At 43.6% G+C, this 25,281-nt stretch overlaps 1 protein-coding gene across 1 annotated transcript in view; it reads right to left on the minus strand.

The window, feature by feature from the left end:
- Positions 1 to 25,281, minus strand: part of Wdr62 (WD repeat domain 62) — a 46,642-nt gene that overhangs the window by 9,158 nt on the left and 12,203 nt on the right. Inside the window, exons 8-18 of the mRNA XM_027941371.2 lie at positions 23,986 to 24,146; positions 22,209 to 22,398; positions 19,500 to 19,637; positions 17,844 to 18,022; positions 15,793 to 15,884; positions 5,986 to 6,111; positions 1,976 to 2,043; positions 1,777 to 1,898; positions 944 to 1,019; positions 630 to 741; positions 479 to 542 (exon numbers count right to left, since the gene is read on the minus strand). Coding sequence (XP_027797172.2) covers positions 479 to 542; positions 630 to 741; positions 944 to 1,019; positions 1,777 to 1,898; positions 1,976 to 2,043; positions 5,986 to 6,111; positions 15,793 to 15,884; positions 17,844 to 18,022; positions 19,500 to 19,637; positions 22,209 to 22,398; positions 23,986 to 24,146 — 1,328 coding nt within the window. The remainder of the gene's footprint in view (positions 1 to 478; positions 543 to 629; positions 742 to 943; positions 1,020 to 1,776; positions 1,899 to 1,975; positions 2,044 to 5,985; positions 6,112 to 15,792; positions 15,885 to 17,843; positions 18,023 to 19,499; positions 19,638 to 22,208; positions 22,399 to 23,985; positions 24,147 to 25,281) is intronic.

The following is a 25,281-nucleotide window of genomic DNA, read 5'->3' on the forward strand; positions in this document are numbered from 1 at the left end:
TGGGGGCCTCAAGACCTGAGGAAAGGGGCTCCGGGGAAGAAATGTGATAAATTTAAGGGTGTGACAAAAGGGACTTCCTTGGGCACCAACCACATACTACAAAATTTACATATAGAATCCCAGTCAATTCTTTTTTTTTTTTGGAGGGGGGGTACCAGGGATTGAACTCAGGGGGCACTCGGCCACTGAGCCACATCCCCAGCCCTAATTTCAAGGCAAAAGTATCATCTCTTACAGAAGAGCAAAGCAAGGCTCAGAATGGAGAAATGACCAGGTTATAAGAAAATAAGTGACAGATCTAGAGTTTGAACTCAGGGCTGGGTGTGAAAACCAAGATGTACATTGTTTTCCAAGATGGGAGTGAGTTGGAAAGCTTAGAAATGCTCTTTGTGAAGAGGCTGTGAACACAGTGCTGCTGGTCCCACCCTCTCCCCGATCAGAGAGGTATAGCTAGGGATGGCCTCCGGGGCAGTCCCACCTGTCTCCAGATACTGTGATCAAATGACGACAGTCATATGTAAACTTCATGCCAGTAACAATTTCTGCAAGCAAAAAGAGAAGCCACCCATGTGTCTGAGTCATGGCTGTGGGTGGCAAGGGAGGTGGGCCAGGCAGTGAGGCACACTCACCTGAATGGCCAAACATCTTGGCAATGCACTCTCCTGAGTAAAAGTCTATCACTGAGATGCTTTTGTCAGAACAGCTCGTGGCCAGGAAGGTGCCTGAAGGGTCCACGTGGACCTGCCAGGAAAAGTCCTCTCATGTCATTCAGGCTGCCTGCTTCATCCCTCTGTGAGGCCTGGGCGAAACATCCCAGACCCCGCTGACTGACAACCCACTCTGCGTGGACTCTTGGCACAGGGCATCATCACAAGGCAGCAGACAGGGGCCTCGGTGGGGGTGGAGGTGTGTGGCTTCCATCCCAGAGGCCCCCACTACTTACCTTCAGCAGAGATCCTTCATCGCCCTGAGAGCCCTTGTAGCACTTCTTCTGCTTCCCATTCACTGTGTTGTAGATCCTGGGGAGTGGGACATAATGTGGGGACATAAGGAGGGCCCTGCCCTCATGCCAGTCCCATTTCCCCTCTGGTTCCTACTGCCTTCCTTTCCCCTGGCAGCTTCTTACTGCTTCCTGCCCCCTGTCTGCTGCCTGAGCTGAAACCCTGCCTCAATCTGAGATTGTGGAGGCAATCTGCTGTTAGTGTCCATGGGCCCTCCATACAGAAAGCTTGGCCCTCAATCTGAATAAGGAGATGGAGGACACATCTTCCCCAGCTCAGTTCTTATGTTCCCTTCCTCTAGGAAGCTCTGCTTGATCTCAGGTGGAGTTGGGTATCTCCCTCAGGCCCCCAAATCCCCCTGGGCTCCCTTTGTCTTACTCCTAGCCATTCTGCACTGTTACTGCCTAATGATATGACTGTGTCCTCCAAGTGGATTGTGAGCTCTATGAAGAAGGGCCACAGCTATGACCCCAGCACTATCTAGCCCAGGAAGGGCTAAGGAAGGTGGGTGACTGAGTTTATGATCTCTCAGTCACTCCACACAGGCTCCCAGGAGAGTCTAAAAGAAGCCCTCTGTGGACCTACTGACTAAGCCTAGAAAAGCCTGGCTTCTAAAAAACACCTGCTGGGTTCCTTCCCCTCCCAGCTTCTTAGGGGCCAGGTAGGGAGGAAAGCAGGCAGCTAAGGAAAAGACAGAACCCAGTGAGGTCCCTTACAGGTCTGTTCAGAAACCAGCCCAGGTCAGGACAACAAAGGGTGCAGGGAAGCTTCTCACCTCACATTGCGGTCCTGGCAGGCCACAGCCACATACTTCTGTGTGATGTCAATGTCCATGTCATACAAGGTGGTTTTCTCTGCTACATGGTGGGTACGGACAAAGTGTAGTCCATCTGAGGACTGGCAGAGCAAGAAAGACCTTCAGTGGACACTCCCAACAAGCTCCCCCCCACCCCAAAGAGTTCACCCCACCCTACCCTCTTAGCACTGCGAAAATAGATGCTCTTGTCTGCCCCACAGCTGATCATCTGTATGTCTCTGTTGCCTGGGAGAGGAGAAGACAGAGGGTTAGCAAGGGCTGGGCCACATGGTAAAGGAGAGACTAGCTAGACAACTCTACAGCAAGGGCAATCAAGCAACTCTGGATCAAGGTAGGCTCCCTGGAGGTGAGGTGGGTGCTGAGCCTAGATGAAACTCTGTAAGACATGAGCTTTGTACATGAGGGGGCACAGAGGAAGCTATGGGCAAGGTAGGTCACTGCAGAGCAAAGGCATACAGGGAAACAGACCAGGGACTCAGAAGTGATACCATCTCCAATACAGAATCTATCCTGTTTGATTCTATTCTTTGTGGTACTGAAGATTGAACCCAGGGGTGCTTTACCACCAAGCTATACCCCCAGCCTATTTTTTGAAATAGGGTCTTGCTAAGTTGCTGAGGCTGCCCTTGAACTTGTGATCCTCATGCTTGAGTCTCCCAAGTTGCTGGGATTAAGGTGTGCACCACCACACCCAGCTCCCAATGTGTGATTCTGGTGAGTGACTGCAACAGCAGAATGGAGGTGAGAATGTATAACGGACAAGTGGAAGACAGGCCAGGAGGCTGGTGCCATCAAGATAAACAGGAGCAGTGTGCAGCAGCACACGCTTGTAATCCCAGCTACTGGGGAGCTCAGGTAGAGGACTGCAAGTTCAAGCTTTCTCAAAATAAAACAAAAAAGGGCTTGAGATGTAGTTCAGTGGTAGAGCACCTGCCTAGCACATGTGAGGCCTTGGGTTCAATTCCCAGCACCTGAGGAGGAAAACAAACAAACAAACAATCAGAACACCCACACTAACCTTAGGCTAGGCCTTATATATTTGTTTGATCGACCTGAATGAACACTTAGCATCCACTCCACTGTACAAAGAATGGGGCTCAGAGACACAAAGTCCTTGTCCCAAGGTGCATTGACAACTAGGGCAGGACCAGGACTGAACACAGGCATTCTCTGGTGCTGGAGTCAAGGCTGTTCGTGCTGTGCTTGGAACCCAGGCTTCCCCTTTGTGCCTTGGCTTCAATGGGCCTAATAACAGTTCCTCTCCTATAGAGCTATGTGAAGCCTTTGTAACAGGGCTGCCATGTGGTAAGCCTAATAAAGGTTCCTGTTTTTAGTATTCTCATGTCTTTATAGAATAGAAGCCGTGGTAAGGTTGAGAACAAATAAAAACTACTTGGAGATCAGAATAGTCTCTGGCTATAAACAATGGTTGCAATCTGTACCAGCTCAGACCTGTGGACGATGAACTTGAATGGGGATTTCTCAGTATTATGCTGTAAACTACATACATTTGTTCACTTGTTTAGACATATTTCACAGAAGACAGTGAAAAGGCTAAGCCTTCAGCAGGGCAGCTTCCTACAGGTTTTCAGTAGCCAGGGCCCAGTTTATACTATTGATCAAGATTTTGAGCACTGTCCCCGGGGGAACCAGAGCAGCCAAAGCAGGGCACTCAGGAGCCTAGTTTAGGGTCTGCATCCTTTTAGATTAGCCAGGGATTCTAGTGAAGGGCCATGACCTTCATTAAATGGCCTTAAGGACTGACTCCTGGCTACCCCCTTAGCCAGTTAGTAATTCTCCTGGATCTAGACCATTATTTATTAAGCTAGATCAATATAATAGCTAGACAAAGCTATTATATTTACTGATTTATTCTAACTACCTATATCCTATAGAATAGGATGGTTCAAATGTTTTCTAAAGATGTCTAAAAAAAAGGGGCTGGGATTGTGGCTGGGTGATAGAGCGCTCGCCTAGCACGTGCGAGGCCCCGGGGTCGAACCTCAGCACCACATAAATAAAATAAAGATATTGTGTCCAACTACAACTAAAAAATTAAAAAAAAAAAAAAAGATGTCTAAAAACTTTCATCTGACCTTTTGTTAAGCCTTTGTCAAAATCTATCAAACACTTTTAACTTATCTGCCCAGCTCCTCTACCCCTCAGCTAGAGAGGTAGGACAGGAAGTGGAGAAGACCAAAGGACATCAATACTTTCTCATTCACAAGATTATATGTGATAATCTTCATAGTCAGGAAGGTAAAGTCAGTTAATGTATTCTCTCCATGAATAGATTCCTCTTGGATACAGATTTTCATGTTCTTTTTCCCTCCAGTACTGGGGACGGAGGGCCTTGCACATGCTAGTCAAGTGTTTCATCACTGAGCTACACCCTCAGTGCCCTTGAATATAGTTTTAACATGTTCTTGGGTTTTATCAATTAAACCCTACAGGACCTGCTTCTTGTTCCCTGGGAATACTTTAGGGACAGGGATCTCCATACTGAATCTCTCCAGTCCTGTGAGAGTCCCTTTGATTTCCTGTTGAGTGTGGGCTTTGGCGAACAGTCTTAGGCAAAATCCTAGGCTCTGTACTTTCTGGCTATGTGGCTATCTCTATAAAATTCATGAAGAAGAGGATAAATGCTGGGAGGAGTCAATGTCTATCCAGTTCACAGAATGCAAAAATCACTGCCTAGCACAGAAGTCACCTCTAGCAATCTTTAATATTATCTATTTTTCTGCCAAAGTTACAAGTGCCCATTCTGCCCTCTTGTGGATTAGCACTCTGATTTTCTTTTGGGTACCAGCATTCTCCTAATGCTGATCCTCTGGGATCAGAGGGTAGAAGCAGGTGGGGACAGGGGCCACAGGAGACAGACCTGGACCAAGAGAACAAGCCCTGACACCAATAATTGCTTCTGGGAAGGCAGTTGCTTCAAGTCAGGACAAGGAAATTCAGCCCACAATTTCTGCCAAAATTGAGAGGAAGAGGGGAAATCTCTTCCTGGGGTACAACAGCAACCAGCAAAGGCATAGCAGAGAGACAAGACAGACCTGAAGGTGAGAAGAGAGATGACTGAACAGACGTTGAAATGTTCAACATGACACGGAAGTAAAGAGCACACAACACGGGGTAACAATGGTCAGGTCATATGAACACAATAGTCCATATATGGCGGGGAGTGTGCAGCTTGTCTGTAACTCAGGGATATAAGCTGCAGACCAGTTTCACAGCATACAGGGGCTGGAAAGAGCTTTTTAAATTTTAGGATTTGAAAAAGTTCCCTTTTTATTCTACTTTGAGGATCTATATAATGTTTTTGTATTTCGTATCTATTGTGACATAAAACCAAAGTGAAAACATAATTTTTTTTGAAGAGTCAGAAAAAGAAAATATTCTTTTCTTTCTTTTTTTTTTTTGAGACAGGGTCTGTGTTGTCCAGTATCGTCTTAAACTCCTGGGTTCAAAAGATCCTTCTGGAGGTCAGGGGTGGTGGTGCATGCCTATAATCCCAGTGACTTGTGAGGCTGAGACAGGAAGATCAAAAGTTCAAGGCCAGCCTCATCAACTTAGCAAGACCCTCAGCAACTTAGTGAGACCCTGTCTCAAAATAAAAAATAAAAAGGAGCCTGTAATTCCAGTGGCTTGGGAGGCTGAGACAGGAAGCTCATGAGTTCAAAGCCAGCCTCAGCAACGGTGAGGCGCTGAGCAACTCAGTGAGACCCTGTCTCTAAATAAAAAAACACAAAATAGAGCTGGGGATGTAGCTTAGTGGTTAAGTTCAATCCCCAGTACCAAAAAAAATAAAAAATAAATAAAAAGCACTGCAGATGTAGCTAATTGGTAAAGCATAATTGGGTTTACTCCCTAGTATCAAAAACAAAACAAAACAAAACAAACCCTCCTGACTTAGCCTCCATAGTAACTGGGACTATCACCATGTACCACCACACCTGGACCAATTCACTTTGTAAATATAATCTGTGGGTATTAATTTTCATAAACAAACAAACAAAAACCTAAAAAATTCAGTCTTTGGATCCAGCTGTGCCCTGAATGCAAAGCTTGTCTCTCCTTCTCTGTTTAAACTAGACAGAGTTCTTGCTGTTACTTGCACAGGGACCCATCTAATCAGGCACAGGAAGCAGGAAGGATGGGGCTCACCAGTAAACTTAATGGCTGTGATTGAGGAAGAATGGTCGTCCAGGGTCTGCTCCAGGTTGTAGTTTTTCTCCACATTCAGCACATGGATCAGTCGGTCTCGACTGGCAGAGGCCAGCAAGGTCAGCCCTGTGGGTAGAAGATGAACCTGGGTTCCCCAAGGCTTACTGGATGCCTTGGCCTTCCAGAAGGGTAGTGTGACTGGATTGTCCAGTCTTTGGAGAAGGGTTTATTAACCCAGAGATGGAGCCAACTTTCCCCAAAGCCAGAAAGGGCCATGCCCTCCGCACTGGGTAGTCTTTCTCTAGAGCACCCAAGCTTTTACTATCAGTTCAGGGAGTTCCATGGATGCTCCCCCCCCCCCCCCAATGTCCACAGTAGCCATTCTGACAGAGCCCAGAACCATCCCCACCAAGTCCAGCTCCTTGGCATCCATGTGAAGACCTGGCACCCTTTCAGCCTCATCAGAAAATACCGCCCTCCCTGACACATTCTGGACTCTGGCTCCCTAGGACTGTAGATGTAGCTAATTGGTAAAGCATAATTAGGTTTAATCCCTAGTACCAAAAACAAAACAAAACAAAAAAAGTGCTCATTAGGGCACTATTGACTGTCTGCTGCCATACTCCTTCTGCCTTCCCTACTGGACCTCCTCAGATAGTGCCTACCTGTCACATAGTGTGGCTCAGGCCTAACAAAGATGCTATAAAGGACAATATTGGAACAACTGGCAAAATTCTAATACAACCTCAGGAGGGGAGCTCAGAAAAGGTGTAAGAGTCAATAGAGATGTCAAGAAAAATTGGTGGACAGAGGGTGTGGATTATGGAAGAATGAGAAAAGATGGTGGGAAAGATTAACAAGTAACATAAAAGGACACAACTATACCTACGCAGAATTCCTACCAAAAATGTATCATCTGAATCATTTCATGGGGAAAACAGACAAACTAAACTTGTGGGAAATTCTACAAAATGACAGGCCTGTACTCTGCAGAAAGCTGAGATCAAAAAGACATGTTCCAAAATAAAGGCAATAAAAAATCTGAGACATTAAAATGTGAACCTGGATTAGAAAAACAAGGGGTGCTATAAAGGACAATATTAGAACTGGCAAAATATGAATAAGGACCACAGACAATGACAGCACAGTATCAAAGTGAAATCCCAGATTTGATAAGTGCACTGCAGTTATGTATATGGATGTCCTCCTTCCTAAGAAATGTCTCAGCATCTGAGGGTGTGGGAGCATTATGCCTGCAACTTATTCTCAAATAGTCCATCAAAAGTGAATGATAGGGGCTGTGGCTATAGCTCAGCAGCACAGTGCCTGCCTAGAATTTGTGAGGCACTGGGTTCTAACCTCAGCACCATATAAAAAAAATAAATTAAATAAAGGCATTCTAGCCATTTACAACTACAAAAAAAAATTTCTTAAAAAAAGTAGTGTAATAAGAATTGTAATGCATTCCTGTTGAGAGCCACAGCCGAAGGGGCCCCAGCAAACTTCCAGCTGCCAGCAATCCAGCTGCCGGCTGATGATTGGCTCACAGCGGCCCCAGCAACATCTAGCTGATTGGCTCCTCGGCCCCAGCAACATCTAGCTGATTGGCTCCTCTGCGGTGATGCTCATTGGACTGTTTCCCTGCCCTTTCAGACCACGGAGCTGCTCATTGGGGGACTTTTTGGCTCTGCCCACGTGACCCAGCCAATCGGCCTCAAGAGCAGGAGGATTGTGGGAGGTGGAGAGAAGCTTGTGGGGGGAGAGAGAGGCTTGTGAAAAGCCGATGGTGGCAGTTGGGCTCTGAGGGGTTTTTCCTGAGAGGCTGTTTGTTTGGCGTGTTTGGTTCTAAAAATAAAGTTAGTTTCTTTTGACAAGTGGCTTCTGATTGTGCCCAGCCAGACTGCGGCATCTGGTGGCTCGCACGGGGAGCGACTGAGGGTAAGTGAACTGCTCGCCCCTGAGGGCAGGGCGAGAGGATGGGTAGCCATTTTAAGATTCTTCTTTTGTTATTTTGTTTCACTTTTGTTTTAAGTTGCCTGTCCCTGGAGATGAGTGAGACGGAAGAAAAACCGCTCACATCTGAGGAAAAACTATTTACGTCTGAGGAACAGATAGGGAGAAAGGACGGATGCACATGTCAGGAGGATAGAAAGGCTATAATGACTTTTTGTTGTTCCCTTTTTATTTCATTCTGTCTCGGTTTTGTTTGGCGTCATCTTGTTGGGTTGTATTATAGTAGAAATACGGGATCAGAAATTAGTAAAAAACAAACTGAAAGAGTGTTAAGTAAATTGTTAGAGGAAGGAGGCATCCCAGTAAAATCAATAGCAGTCAGGGCATACGTTGATACAATACAAAAATGTAGCCCATGGCTTTTTAAGGAGGAGTTGTTAAATATATCACAATGGAACCATCATGGTGAAGATTTAAAAAGAATAGAAAAGAAAAGCCCAGGGACTCTGCCAGTTGGCACATTGCCATTGTGGACGTTCGTATCTTGTTTGCTTAGTCCAAAGCCTTCAGTTCAGTCAATGGTAGAGGAAGGAGAAGACATAATGATTCAAGTAAAAGAGAAGGTCTCTCAAGTTAGTCAGACAGAGGAAAAGATTCAAGTAAAAAAGAAGGTCTCTCAAGTTAGTCAGACAGAGGAAAAGATTCAAGTAAAAGAGAAGGCCTCTCAAGTTAGTCAGACAGAGAAAGAAAGTGTAAAACAGAAAAAGCCATCAGGGGGAAAGTTACAACAGGAGATTGCTACTAACACCTTTCTATCACCAGAGGGTGTAAGTGTCCAACCAACAGCACCACCTCTACAGGAGACTGCTACTAACACCTTTCTATCACCAGAGGACGTAAGTGTCCAACTAACAAGGCCACCTCCATATGCTGGGAGGTCCCCAACCCCCGCAGTTGATAGTTGGGATCCTGAGACAAGATCTCAAATATTAACATGCCCTGTATTTGAGGCAGGAGGGCAGCGATTTTACCAAGTTTTAAATTTCAAAACAGTGAAGCAGCTAAAAGAGGCTGTAACAACCTATGGTCCTCAAGCACCCTTCACTGTAAGCTTGGTCGAATCCATTAACAACTTGAACATGACGCCAGCAGATTGGGCTAATATGTGTAAAGCTGTGCTAAATGGAGGACAATACCTGTTATGGAAGGTTGCCAATGAGGAATTTTGCAAGGAGACGGCTAGGCGAAATGCAGCAGCTGGTTATCCTCAGAGAAATCTAGATATGTTGTTAGGAAAGGGACCTTATGAGGATCAGCAGCAACAAATTGCATATGATCCTGGCGTATACGCACAAATTGCTGCAGATGCAATTAAGGCATGGAAGACTTTACAAGGACATGGAGGTTTACAAGGTCAATTATCTAAGGTAATACAAGGAGCTAATGAACCTTATGCTGAATTTGTAGATAGGCTTATTCAAACAGCTACCAGAGTTTTTGGGAATACAGAACAAGCAATGCCATTACTAAAACACCTGGCTTATGAGCAAGCGAATCGTTGGTGCAGAGATATCATTAGACCATGGAAACATGAAGATTTAAACACATATATTAAATTATGTAGAGACATTAATGAACAAGAGCAAGTCGTGGCAGCTGCAGTAAAACAGGCTTTAGATGCCAGAGACATTAATGAACAAGGGCAAATTGTGGCAGCTGCAGTAAAACAGGCGTTAGATGCCAGGCCAAGAACATGCTACAATTGTGAACAAACAGGACATTTTAAAAGGAATTGCCCCATTGGAGGAGGGTTTAACAAAACTAGGTATCCAAGGAGTAGAATACCAGGTATTTGCCCACGATGCCGTAGAGGGAGACATTGGGCTAATGAATGCCGTTCTCAAACCACCATAGAGGGTACTCCATTATCAAAAAATGAACAAGGACCAGGTGTTTATCCACGATATCGTGGAGAAAGGCATCAGGCTCCATTGCCAAAAAATGGACAAGGGGGCCCAATGCTCCGGGGCCCAAAACCACAAATATACGGAGCACTGGAGGAACCCAGCAACCCCATCAGGGTAGTGCCCAGGACACATTGTCCATCAGATCCCTCATCAGACAAACCAGAGGGAGCGCAGGGTTGGACATCTGCGCCTCCGCCAGAGCAGTACTAACTCCAGAGATGGGAGTTCAAATCATTCCCACAGGGGTGAAAGGACCTCTTCCCAAAGGAACAGTAGGCTTATTATTGGGACGCAGCTCTTCTACTCTAAAAGGACTTATGATAAGTCCTGGGGTAATTGATCCCGATTATGAAGGTGAAATAAAAATTATAGCCAGTTCTCCAAAGGGTATATCAGTAATTTCACCAGGAGATAGAATAGCACAGTTACTAATAATACCCAGCCTACATGATAAATTTTCCAGTCGTACTGTAGAAAGAGGTTCCAAGGGATTAGGTTCCACAGGTGTAGATTGGGCTATGCTTTCTTTAAATTTAGATTCTCGCCCCATGCTAAAACTAAATATTCAAGGACATGAATTTAATGGGCTACTGGATACAGGTGCAGACCTTAGCATCATCTCTCGTCAAGAATGGCCAAAACATTGGCCATTACAACAAGCCACTCAAACGCTTCGAGGCCTAGGAGTGGCGACTAATCCCCATAGAAGTGCAATGGTATTAGATTGGAAGGATCCTGAAGGATGTGAAGGAACTATACAGCCATATGTATTGGATCATCTTCCCGTAAATTTATGGGGACGAGATGTCCTAGATCAATTAGGTTTGACATTAACAAATAACATCAACCAAAATGCACCCACTATTATGACTAGACAAGGTTTTAGGAAAGGAAAAAGATTAGAAAAACAAGAACAAGGTATAGCAGCACCAATACAAATAGATCAAGGAACAGACAGACATGGGTTGGATTTTCAGAAAGGGCCACTGAGACAATAAAAATTACTTGGAAATCAGAAAGACCAGTGTGGGTTCCTCAGTGGCCCCTGACTAAAGAAAAGATACAAGCAGCCCATGACCTGGTCAAACAACAATTAGCAGAAGGACATATACAACCTTCTGTATCTCCCCATAATACTCCCATTTTTGTCATCAAAAAGAAATCTGGTAAATGGAGATTATTGCAAGATTTAAGAGCCATTAATAATGAGATGGTTATTATGGGACCTGCTCAATCAGGGATTCCTCAGTTGTCTGCTTTGCCAAAAACCTGGTATGTTTTAGTTATAGATATTAAAGATTGTTTTTTTTCAATTCCAATTCATCCTGAGGATAGTCCACGTTTTGCATTTACTATCCCTGCACTGAATCATGAAGGTCCTGATCAGAGATATGAATGGAAAGTACTCCCTCAAGGGATGGCTAACAGCCCAACTATGTGTCAAATTTATGTTAACAAAGCAATCCAGCCACTTAGAAATCAAAATTCTGAACTACAAATATTTCACTATATGGATGATGTATTATTAGCACACAAAGATAAAAACACATTGCTAGAATGTTATGCCACACTTACAAACTTATTAAAAAATTATAATCTAGAGATAGCAATAGATAAAGTACAATTAAATTTTCCAATTAATTATTTAGGAGTTCTATTATCCTCAACCATGGTCCGTCCACCAAAAATTCAAATACGAGTAGATCAACTCAAATCACTTAATGACTTTCAAAAGTTATTAGGAGACATAAATTGGATAAGGCCTTATTTAGGTATACCAACAGGAGAGTTGGGACCTTTATTTGATATCCTAAAAGGTCCATCAGATCCAAATTCACCCCGAATGTTAACGCCTGAAGCAAGAAAGGCATTAAAAATCATTGAAACATATATGGAAAATATGCATTTGGATAGAATTGATATAAGTTTGCCTTTATTATTTATTGTACTACCAACAAAAAATATTCCTACAGGAGTATTTTGGCAAGAAGGTCCATTATTATGGATACATTTATCTTATTCTCCTAACACTATTCTTACTAGGTATCCTGAGGCTGTAGGACAATTAATACTCAAAGGAATAAAAGCAGCAAAGGGAGTGTTTGGAATTTCTCCCAATAAAATTATTACTCCATATACTATGAATCAAATTGATGAGTTAGCTAATGAGTTAAATACTTGGGCAATAATCATGTGCAAATCTAATGTTTCATTTGATAACCACTTACCATCTAATCCTTTATTGTCTTTTTGGGCATTGCATCCTGTAATTTTTCCAAAAATGACAAGAAAAACACCTATCATGAATGCTCCAAATATATTCACTGATGGGTCAAATAATGGTACAGCAGCAGTAGTTACCCCTGATCAAACTTTTACATTTTTAGTACCCAAACAATCAGCTCAAAAGGTAGAGCTTAATGCAGTTTTACAAGCTTTTGTGATGTTTAAAGATTCTGTATTTAATTTATTTTCTGATAGTCAGTATGTAGTTAATGCTATAGTATCTCTTGAAGATGCTGGTAGGATTTCCCCTTCTTCTACTGTTTTCTCTTTGCTTTCCACTATACAAAGTCTAATCTGGGACAGAAAAGATCCATTCTTTATAGGACATATCAGGGCACATACAGGATTGCCTGGAGCCCTTAGTTTGGGCAATGATTTAGCAGATAAAACTACACATGACATACATATTTTCTCTACACTAGAAGAAGCTATAAATTTTCATAAAAAGTTCCATGTCAATGCTAATACTTTACAAAAGCGTTTTAAAATAACTAAGGAACAAGCTAGACAAATAATAAAACAATGTCAAAATTGTGTGACCTTTTTACCACAAGTTAATCTTGGAGTCAATCCTAGAGGATTGATACCTAACCATATTTGGCAGATGGACGTCACACACTTGCCAGAATTTGGAAAATTAAAATATTTGCATGTTACAGTTGATACTTCTTCTGGATTTTTGATGGGCTCCCTTCATGCCGGAGAAAAAACTAAAGATGTTATAGCTCATTGCTTACAAAATTTTGCCACTGTGGGTGTTCCAAAACAGTTAAAAACAGATAATGCCCCTGGTTATACTTCTACCTCTTTTAAACAATTTTGCTCAACATTTGGCATTACTCATATAACAGGAATCCCATACAATCCACAGGGACAAGGCATAGTTGAAAGAGCTCATCAAACTATTAAAATGTACTTATTAAAGCAAAAAGAAGGAATTGGGAAGGGGTATATATTCCCCAAAGATAAACTTAAAATAACCCTTTTTACTCTAAACTTTTTAAATTTGGATTCATCAGGACTTAGTGCTGCGGAAAGGCATATGTGTCCAAAAAATGTACATAAGCCCAAGGTACTTTGGAAGGATATTCTAACAGGACAATGGAAAGGTCCTGACCCAGTAATTGTCTGGAGTCGGGGGTCTGTTTGTGTGTTTCCACAGGGAGAACAGCAGCCGATTTGGATTCCAGAGAGATTAACCAAGGTCCTGACCCAGTGATTGTCTGGAGTCGGGGGTCTGTTTATGTGTTTCCACAGGGAGAACAGCAGCCGATTTGGATTCCAGAAAGATTAACTAAAGCGATTTCTACAGACCAAAAAGAAGATGATTTGGCTCAAATCCATAACAACTGATATCCAATACTCCAGTTTGGCTATTCTTACATCTGCAACAGAACCAGGATGCTTTTTTCAATATCTATTTTATTATTGCCCTTTGCCATATCATGAAGTTCTATTTTGTTTTTTGAGCTCATACAGACCTAGGTTAATGTTTTGCTGATCAGTTCTATTTTTTGACTATAGAGTTTTTAAACATTGCAATGGAGATTTCACCTGTAAAAAGTTATAAGGCCTTTACTATAATGTTATGTGTTGTATGTATTATGTTATGTGTGCACACTTGTGTTTTGTGTTATATGTTTGAATGTCCATATATCATATATGATGAGCGCTCATGATAAAATGGATCCAAATATTTTTTTTTTCACGTGATTTATATGGTTTAATTTAAATTGGGTAAACAACTGTTGAGGATTGTTTTAATATGTAAACAAAAAAGAAGGTTAACAGATCTGTTTGTTTACTTTCACCTTTCCTTTTCATTATATTTAATAATTCTCTTAAAGACAATGTAAATTGTTAAGAAAATTGTTTTCTTTTAGTGCCTTCTGTAATGTTACATAATTTTTTCTTTAGCCATTATTGCCAGAATTCCTATCTTCATCCCAGTGCTGGTGAAGTCAAAGATAAAACCAATCTACACCTTCTACAATAGCCATCACTGAACTTGCAGAACTTGCCTGGACACATTGTGAGCTCACCTGTATGCATTTTGAACTATCTGTTGGTGCAGCGACTTGTGGTAGTGTTGGGGTATTTTTGCTGATGATGTCACCGGTGGTACAATTTTTCAAAGGAGCCCTCAATTGGCTTAATGTCATGGCATTTTGCATCCTCCTCTACTAGTGATGGTCTAAAATTTGGGGGCCAACAGAGGTGAGGCAAAGAACCTCACCCCCCCACTGGTGCAAAGGCCTATCCACAAGTATAGCTGTATGCTGGACCGGTAGTCAGTGACGGGTATGATCCAATTGCAGTGGTACCAACCTAAGACAGGAGGCTGACGCCTAGAGGTCAGTTCATCCGATGACGGGTAAGGACCATATGTTGAATTGGACTGCCTAACAGGCACGGTCCCTAAGCCACATGCTTGTTGTTTAAACAGAGAGGGGGAGATGTTGAGAGCCACAGCCGAAGGGGCCCCAGCAAACTTCCAGCTGCCAGCAATCCAGCTGCCGGCTGATGATTGGCTCACAGCGGCCCCAGCAACATCTAGCTGATTGGCTCCTCGGCCCCAGCAACATCTAGCTGATTGGCTCCTCTGCGGTGATGCTCATTGGACTGTTTCCCTGCCCTTTCAGACCACGGAGCTGCTCATTGGGGGACTTTTTGGCTCTGCCCACGTGACCCAGCCAATCGGCCTCAAGAGCAGGAGGATTGTGGGAGGTGGAGAGAAGCTTGTGGGGGGAGAGAGAGGCTTGTGAAAAGCCGATGGTGGCAGTTGGGCTCTGAGGGGTTTTTCCTGAGAGGCTGTTTGTTTGGCGTGTTTGGTTCTAAAAATAAAGTTAGTTTCTTTTGACAAGTGGCTTCTGATTGTGCCCAGCCAGACTGCGGCACATTCCACTGTCATATTAAAAAAAAAAAAAGTGAATGATAGGCTGCGGTTGTAGCTCAGTGGTAAAACACTTGCTTAGCATGTCTGAGGCACTGGGTTCAATCCTCAGCACCACATAAAAATAAATAAAATAAAGGTATAAAAAAAGAGAATGATACCTATATATCTTATCATCTTACTTTATGCATAAATGTGTGTATATGTAAACACATGTATATATGAGAAGTACATACATGTATATACACAAGGAAGAAATGAAGAAAGGGAAAGCAGAGGAAGTTATATGATTAGTGAGAGGGTTAGACTAAATTTAAAAGAAAAACACATGAATCTGGGTGAAGGGTATGTGTATAATTATTATAATATTCTTGCAATTTTTTTATGTGGGATTCAAGCTTTTTCAAAATAATGCCCAATAATCACTCTATCTTCTCCAGTAGAGGATGAGTTCATTCAGACGCTCACTCACTCATCTCTCCAGCTTGGGCATTGTTGGGGATGTTGGGACAACAGAAGCAGGTTGAGCTAAGCCCTGCAGGTGTCTTGCTTTGTGGAAACCCAGCCACCCTGGTCCCAGGCTCTAGCAACCTGGGCCCTTACTAATCATAGGATTCCCAGCTGTCAGCCACAGTCCCACCAGATATCAATTACCCATTCCTGTTAGGGAGCTGCTCCTCTTTCTCCCACTAGCTGCTGTGAGCTCACCTGTCTCAGGCTTTGAGTACTCCAGGCACAGCACCTCAGCATCGTGGGCCTCCACTTTGACCAGCTCATCCATGAAGTGCAGCTCGTGGATCCTGGAAGACATAGACTGACCATGTACCCTGCCTGGAGCCCCTACCTCCAACCCCAGGTGCTCTGCCACTGCTGGAAAAGGTCAGAACAGCCAAGCAGGCAACGTTGGAGTCCCCTTTCATGCCAACTAGTATAACGATGCCCAACATAATCTCATCAAGAACCCAGCCATTGTAAAGGGAGCAGCATTGAGCCATTGAGACTTCAGCAGGCACCAGTCCCTTGTGATGCATGGGTCAAAATATACCCCCAGGGATCAAAGACAGTCCTCAGGGGGATAGGCATTTGTGCAGGACAGCATTAGAGGTGATCTCTGATGGGACTTGGGGACATAATCAAGACTTTCATTCTTTTGCTGAGGCTGGTCTCAAACTTGCGATTCTTTTGCCTCAGCCTCCTGAGTTACTGGGATTACAGGCATGTATCACAATGCCCAGACTCATTCTCATTCTTTTTTTTTTTTTTTTGGTACTGGGGATTGAACTTAGGGGCACTGGGCCACTGAGCCACATCCCAGCCCTATTTTGTATTTTTTTTTAATATATTTTTTTTAGTTGTAGATGGACATAATACCTTTCTTTTATTTATTTATTTTTATGTGGTGCTGAGGATAAAATCCAGAGCCTCACACATGCTAGGCAAGCGCTCCACCACTGAGCCCCAGCCCCAGCCCCCCTATTTTGTATTTTATTTGGAGACAGAGTCTCACTGAGTTGCTTAACACCTCGCTTTTTGCTGAGGCTGGCTTTGAACTCATGATCCTCATGCCTCAGCCTCCTGAGTTGCTGGGATTATAGGCGTGCGCCACTGCGCCTGGCTCTAGACTCATTTTAAATTTTTTTTGTAGTTACAGATGGACAGAATGCCTTTATTTTATTTATTTATTTTTATGTGGTGCTGAGGATCGAACCCAGTACCTCATGCAAGTGCTCTACCACTGAGCCACAGCCACAGCCACAGCCACAGCCACAGCCCTAGACTCATTTTAAATCAAGACATTTTTCATTTTCTCCAAGTGGAATCAGTCAACAGGTCATTCTGGCTCTTCCACTGTCATTCTGTGTGATTTTAGCCTAGCCACTTGACCTCTCTGGTTTCAATTCACTCATTTGAAAAACAGCTAAAAGAGTATTTACATGGTGGGGCAGGGGATGGGGGGGTTCAGTGAGAGGATTAAGCAAGTTGATACACACAGTGCTCAGGCCAGTACCTGGTACAGGACAACAGTGCTGGTCCTGTGTTGGCTCTTATTACTGTTCTGCCATTCATAGCAGAGCCACATTCCTTCCTCACACAGTGCATGATATCACAACAGTTACCAGTGTTTAAAAATCACAGAATTTAACAGAAAAAATTTTCACTTTCCATTCTTGTTGGTGAGAAGACAGGACAACTTGTAGCCTGCCCTCCAGGTGCTTCATGGTAGCTACCTCTATGGGGCACAAGCTCTCCAGTTCTCCCAAGTCTCTTTCATCCTCCAGTAATTCAAACACCCAGATGGTCACAACTGTCCTTTGTCATTTTAAACCTGGTCCCTGTAACAGGGCTCATGTTCTGCCAGCATCTATTAAAATACTTCGGCAGGTGGGTAAACAGGCTGAGCCCTCACATGCCCCACCCTCTTAGTTCCTCTCTCAGGGCCACCAGCAGCCCCCTGACATTTCATCATTGTGCCACTTGGCTGGTGAAAGTGTCACTTTGCCCTAGAGTCACATGAATTTGCCTATCACTGTGTAGACAAAGTGCATGGCTCACTGCTGAGGTCCTGGTAGTTGTCTTGATCTCCATCCTTCTGGAAGCCCCCTCCCAGCTTAAGTTCTCAGGAGTGGCTGATTACTACTCACAGTCCCTCATTTCCAATGGGCAGCTGGAGATGCCAAGATCAGGGCTCCTCCCTACTGCCCTGAGAACCCAAGCTGGAGCTGGGAGGTGCACACCAGAGACTGCCAAGGCCCACTTGCCTCAGATTTCCACTTCGGTCGCCTGAAGCCAAGTGCTGGCCATCAGGACTGACCTGCATGACTCGCACCCCAGCTTTCACATCCATGGGTGTCCCATTCTCGCTGCCCCGGTCTGGGAAGTGTGATGTGTCCTGCAGGTGCTGGATGTCATTCTCCACGTATACTACCTTCAGCAGGGTCTGCAGGAAGGAGAGGGCTGAGGTTAGTGCTATAAGGAGCATAGAAGCACCTCTGGAATTGTAGGTCTCCCCAGAGCCCAGTTATTCCTTCCTCATTAGGACTACAGGTTTTGAGCTGAGTGCTTCACCACTCAGAATAATAACTGTTTTCCAGTTTCCCTTGCTGCTAAATGAGGCCATGTGAATGAATACATTTTGGGCAAAGAGATAAAAAGCAAGTGAGAACTCTTCTGCTGCCTTTCTTCTATCTTGCTTGCCTGGAACTCAGACATGATGGCTGAAGCTCCAGCAATTATACTGGATCATGAGGATGAGAGCCACTCCTTCAAATGACAGAATAGAGAAGTGGAAGACTTGAGTCTCTATAGGCATCTTAGAGCTACCAACACAGCAGAGTTACTTCCAGTCTCCTTTTATGAGTCAGACAATCAAACTTTTACTTCTTGAGTTTTTCTATTGTTTATGGCCAAATGTAATGTGTCCATCACAGGTGGGCAGCAGTAAAGGAGCATCTGCAACATGTAACCTGCATTAAGGGCCTTTTTGTTTCAGTCGCACTGACCTCTTTCAGGTTTTCCAAATTTTTTCCTACCTTGGGGCCTTTGCATGGGTTATTCCCGAGGTATGGAACTCTCTTCTCTTCTTTCTGCTTCTCCTAATCCCCCATATTACAGTTCAACTGTCCCTTCTAGAGGAAGCTGCTCTTGATGGCCCAGATGAGAAAATTCCCATGATACTGCTAAATACCCTCCTAGTACCCTACGTTTTCTTTCATGGTGCTTATCATACTTGTGATTATACATGATTTGTACAGTTATCATTGATTCACTGTCTGCCTCTCCTACCTAGAATTGTGGGTGCCACAAGGCAAAAGAAGGGTCTGTCTTAGTCATTACTGTGTCTCCAGCATGTAGTCAAGTCCCTGGCATATACCTTAATAAGTATCGCAGAATAAATGAATGCATGATTTAAGGTCCAGCTCCCCAGAAAAGCTCCCTCATTGGCCTAGCAATACTAATAAAAATATCTTCAGAAAATGATTTTTCTCCAGTTTCTGTCAAAGTTCTCTCCAGGATCCACCAGAGCCCCCAATTGAACCCTCCCAGTGTGGAGGTCAATTAGAGAGGGAAAGCCCTTGCCTGGTTTGGCCCAACAGGGAGTTTTGACTCAAGATTCAGGGAGTAATTTCATTTCTGTTAAGTGTGCCAAGCTGCCTGGATTGGCCATGTTCAAAAAAACCTGGCAAGCAGGAGCTGGGGTGGGACAGAGAAAATCAGAGAGGACAGACCATACCACCACAGAAGAGAGAGAGAAAAAGGAGGAAGGGACAGAGATTGACTTGCTTTTGTTCCTGGTTCTTGCCCCTAGTAAAACCTAATATTTAGGTTCCTTCTATAAGACTCCTTCTAGCTCCTGTACCTGGCTTAAAGTGGGTCTTCGTTCCTCCTAAAAGACAAATCATGATGGAGCTACTCACATTGCTGAAGATGTTTTTCTGCCAGTGAGAGTCAGGATTGCCATCCATGTTCCAGAAGCGGATGGTGTTGTCTGAGGAACAAGTTAGAAAAGATCCCGATGGCAAACAAGCTCTCTGATCTTCAAATTCAGGATACACCTAGAGTTCCCAGAGAACAAGGCAAAAATTCATGATGACCATCTTGATGATAGTATGATGATATACTGTTACATTTTGGTGAAAAGAAAAAATAAAGCTGAAGACAAACAGGCAGAGTGCAATACCTTCTATGGTAAAAACAAGCAAGAAGAAAGGACATAACATGCTCCCATGTATCATCCACGTACCACCTTCAGTCCATGTCTTAAAACATCCCTATGAGCCGGGTACAGTGGTGCACACCTATAATCTCAGTGACACACCTGTAATCCCAGTGATTTGGAAGGCTGAGGTAGGAGGATCGCAAGTTTGAGGCCAGCCTCAGCAACTTAGCAAGATCCTGTCTCAAAATAAAAAAAATATCAAGGTCTGGGGATGTAGCTCAGTATAAGGTATCCCTGGGTTCAATCTCCAGTATCAACAACATCAGCAACTACAAAAACAAACAAACTAACTAACAAAACAAAACAAAACAACTACTCCCTCCAAACCCTCTAATTCTTATAAAGAAATTTCCAAGGAAATGGGTGGCTCAGTCAAAAATCATTAAGCACCAAAAGAAACAAGGTCTCATGAGCAAGAAGCAGCAAAAATATCAGAGTCTAGCAAATATGTCCAATACTGGGAATTTTCAGATAAAATATAAAACCACTAGGTTCAATATACTTAAAGAAATAAATAAGGGCTAGGGGTGTAGCTCAGTGGTACAGCACTTGCCTAGCATGCACAAAGCCCTGGGTTTGATCCCCAGTACCAAAGAAAGAAAGAACGAACAAACATTGACATGATTAAAAGTATGAGTAGTCAAGCTAGGCACAGACAGTGCTGCACACCTATAATCCCAGCTACTCAGGAGGCTAATGCAGGAGGATCACAAGTTCAAGGCCAGACCAGGCAACTTAGTGAGATCTCCTCTCAAAAAAAATGTGAAAAGCCAACCAGAAATTATAAAATCATTGAAGTATGGCTAAAAAGGAACAAAACTATTTCTAGAAATGAAAAATAAAACATACATTTTTCTTTTTTGGTGCTGGGGCTCAAATGCAGGGCCTACCACTGAGCTGGGCCCCTCACTCAAAAAGTAAAAGGTCTTAAAATACCAAATATAAGACATAGGTGAAAGAAAATTAAGTGAATTGCAAGATAGAGCTAAAGATGATTTAGAAGGAAGCTCAGAGAGACAGAGACAACATGTAATTTCAAAATACAGAAGAATTAGGTTCTGAGAATATGATGATAGCAGCAGCATAGATTTCCAGTCTCCCACAATTCCCACATAAGAAAAAGTATTCTCTCTCATGCAGACACTAAAGAGAGGAAAAAAAAAAAAAAAAAAAAAAAGGAATAAAAAAGGTAGATGTTTTGAAAACAGAAGGAAGACCAGTAGAGTAGAAAGAGGAACCAAGGAGGAGGAGGGGGGAGGAGGCAAAGGAGAAGAACTGGGGAATAAAATGGACCAAATTATACCAGGTGCATATACCACAATACATCCCAAATTCTATATATAACTATAATGCATCAATTAAAAAGTAAATAAATAAATAGAAGGAATAAGAGTACCTACCAAAAGAGTAGGGGAATGGGGTCACAGGGAAGGAGGAGGGTAGTACTTGGGACTGAAGTGGAGAAAACTGTTATCTGTATTTATGACATTTATGGGAGGATCAAAATGAACCAACCCGACTATTATGTATAACTGTAATACACTAAAAAAAAAGAAAAAGAGAAACCAAGTTAAACTAAAACAAAATCAAACAAAAAAAAAAGCACACACATGCACCATACCCACAAAAGCAGGCAGAGTCAAAGGGCTAAATAATGCCTATTCAAAAGGACAAAGTTTTCGTTTTTGGTACCAGGGATCGAACCCAGTGGCGCCCCAGTGGTGTTTAACTACTGAGCCACATCCCCAGCTTTTTTTTTTTTTTAATACCTTTATTTTATTTATTTATTTTTATGTGGTGCTGAGGATCGAACCCAAGGTCCCGCACATGCTAGGTGAGTGCTCTACCACTGGGCCACAACCCCAGTCCCTCCCCAGCCCTTTTTATCTTTTATTTAGAGACAGGGTCGCCCTAAGTTGCTTAGGGCCTCACTAAATTGCTGAGGCTGGCTTTGAACTTGCAATCCTCCTGCCTCAGCCTCCTAAGCCACTGGAATTACAGGTGTGCGCTATCACACCTGGCAACAAAGTTTTTTCTTATAATCCGGAACTTGGCTGCTGAAAATAAATTTCTGTCAGGTGGGGTGGAGCATAATATATATTATGACTATAATGTCAGTGACTCTGGGGGCTGAGGCAAGAGGATTGCAAGTTTGAGACCAGCAATTTAGAGAGACCCTGTTTCAAAATAAAAAAAATAAAAAGGGTTGGGGATGTGGCTCAGTGGTAAAGCACCTCTAGGTTAAATCCTGGTATTGGGGGAGAAAAAAAGAGAGTTTGGCATGAGGGTCAATGACTATCTTTTGAAGAAATGGTTGAATGGGTTCTCTAAACTCTATGGAAGTTTCTACTCCTTGAGTTCCCAAATGAGAGTTGAGTAGGGGTAGAGACAGGAAGAGTGGGCTCACCTCCACATTCCAGACATAGGAGCTGTGGAAGAGTTCTGACCACATCTTGCACACTTTATTGATGTCCTTGATATCCCAGACGTAGATGCTATGGTCTCTATACACACAGGACAGCCACTGGTGGATGGGGTCGAAGGTCAGCGCCACCGTATCTGGGTAGACTGCTTCCGCCTTCCTGCAGAAGAGGAAGCTAACAAGGCCGCATGGATCATCAATTACCATTATGTCACAGTTGAGAAGTGACAGTTATCTCTGGAACACAGAAGCCGCCGCCTGCCTGGCAATGCCATCCCTCAAGTATTTTGGCCTTGTATCTCTCCTATTCTAACTTTACGTCTCCCTCCTCCCTCTTCCTTTGCTTCTCTTTGGCTTCTCATAGAGGTTACAAACTGCAACGGGCCCCTGAGAAAATTTTGAGTTTTTGATTCCTATTGACACTTTTTGCCCTTTGTTCATTCTACTCTACCCAAACTCCCATTCTCTTTTCTTTGGAGCATGGAAGGAAAATGAACTTGCACTTCAGGACACCTTTCTTCACTCCTAGGTCTCACCAACACATGATTCAAATACCTCTGTGAGGGGGCTGGGGAGCTGTCCCTTGGTTTGGGGCTTCCTTACAAAGGCTACAGTTTACTGAGCACTTACTGTATGCTAGGATGGAAAGTTTATGTGCCCTGAATTTTCACAACCATTACGAGAGGCAGGTACTCTGTTTTACAGACGAAGAAACAGGCATAGGGCGGTGTACTGACCTGCCTAAGGCCCAGAGCACACAACAGAAGGTGGCAGAGGCTACTTCAACATGCCATGGCCTGTGGGTTGCTACCCACCCTTTCTTTCCTTCAAGACACCCAGTTAGCACTTCCAGGCTCTTTCTTAGAAAAGGAACCCAAGAGTTAGGGCTAGAAATCCACAAAGAGGTAGCCCCAGGCACCCAGCACTCCCTGGTTGGGCATCGCCCACCCCTACTCCATAGATCAGACTTGCAGCCAAGGGATCTAACATGTAAGACCTGCTCATGTAACTCTAGTGGCTGCCCCCTGACCTCAAATAGACTCCTCCCACTGGCCTCTCCCAGTGCTCAACCTCATCTCTTACCATCCTGTCCCAGCATACTAGGCTCCAGTCACACAGCCCCTCCCTATTCCTGCAACAAACCATGCCAGTGTGTTGTCCCCTTTAGTCCTTTACATTTGGGACCCTGCTCTCCACACAGCTGGCTCCTCCTCACCAGACACCCAATTGACACAGCTCTCCCCCTCCAGGGCACTCTCCTTCCCATGTCCTGCTCTCTTTCACCAGAGCATTGTAATTATGTGACATGATCTTGTCTGAGTACTTCTTTATCAAGAGCTCCCTCACCACATTATAGGCTTCATGGTGGCAGAGATTTTGCTGTCTTATTTTCCTGCTTCCAGCCTAAGGATGGCAATTAATAAATGCTATTTATTAAATGACTGCTTAATAAATGTTAGCAACATGGAGGAACATATTCCCTTATATTCATGCCTGCCCTGGGTTTTTCTTTTTTGTAGCACTTAACTACTACCTAAAGTTATTTTGTTTACTCCTTCCCCAACCCAGCTTCCTTTCTCTCCTTGGAGCTTGTCTCCAGAGGCAGAACTTTTCTGCTTTATTCATGGCAGTAATGCCCAGGACTAAGAGTAATAACTAGTATTTGCAGGATGGACACCTGGGCAGACAGATCCAGAAGCACGGATGGATGCCTGCAACAGGATCTGAGTGGGTCCCTCAGTCTCCCCCTGCTGAACAGTACCTGGGCTCCAGGCCCTGTGCCACATCCACCCCAAGGCAGTGTGGCTTGGGCAGGTTGGTGAGGTAGTGAAGGCTGTGGGCTTGGAAAATGCGGACTATCCCATCTGTGCAGCCGCAGAAGATGAGATCCTCACTGACACAGAGGCAAGAAGACATGGAGACCTTTGAGGACAGAGCGGGTGGACCTAATTAGATCTAGTGCATTATGTATTCTGACCCAGGAACTCAGGGACTGACAAAGCAGTCATGGGCCTCGGGAGAAGACTTATAATTCCTTGGATCTAAGAACCTATTTGGGCATATTTTAAGATTTTTGAAATCAGGATACAGTATACAGTCACTACTGAAGGAAATGTGCCAGCAGATGGACAGAGGCACAAGTTGGGACAGAGCTGTCATTGCTGTCTATAGAGGAACTTAGCTGTGGAAAGTATCTCTTCAGCAGACTACAACTTCAGATAGGCCACCTGCAGTAACCAGGTTAAAATTTAGGCTTAAGTCTTTTTTTTTTTTTTTTTAAATAAAACAACATCACAAGAACCCACAGCTTAGGCTTAAATCTTATTCCCAATTACTTAAAAACATTTTCATAAAGATTAATACTCCAAAGGAGTCCAGAAAAAACTTAGTCTATAGGAAGGACTGTCTATCCTACCAGGACATGTAGATAAGAAGGGGCAGCAAGCGCCAGCCAGACTTCTAGATACAGGTTAAAGAAGCTTTTCCATATCAAGAGGAACTTCACAAGTCTTTTAGTGCTCAAGCACTAAACTCTATTGGCCAGAAGATTTTGACCTAGTTGGGAGTAGTGGCAATGTCTGTAATCCCAGCATCTTGGGAGGCTGAAGCAAGAGGATTGCAAGTTTGAGGCCAACCTCAGCAACTTGCAAGGCCCCAAGCAACTTAGCGAGACCCTGTTTCAAAATAAAAGATAAAAAGATCTGGGGATGTAGCTCAGTGGTTAAGGTCAATTCCCAGTAATGAAACAAAAACAAAAACCAACCAACTAACCAAACAAAAAAACCCAGATGATTTTTGGCTTGAAATCTGCTTATGTTTTAGCAAGGACTGAAATGGGGAAAACAAAAACAAAATCCAAAATGCTGTTGTGTTACCTAGGACAGATAAAGCCTGTAATTCTTTACAGTCCATTAATCCTAAACTAGAGGCGAGTCACAAGAGCAGGCTAGGAGGAGCGGAAACTGAGTTGTTCCTTCAAACAGCCAAATAGGCAACCAAGGTTGGGGTGGGAAGATAGCTTGGACTCAAACCTTCAGATACTTAAGAAATTCTGCAA

The sequence above is a fragment of the Marmota flaviventris genome, chromosome 18, assembly GCF_047511675.1.
Source record: "Marmota flaviventris isolate mMarFla1 chromosome 18, mMarFla1.hap1, whole genome shotgun sequence".
NCBI lineage: Eukaryota > Metazoa > Chordata > Mammalia > Rodentia > Sciuridae > Marmota > Marmota flaviventris.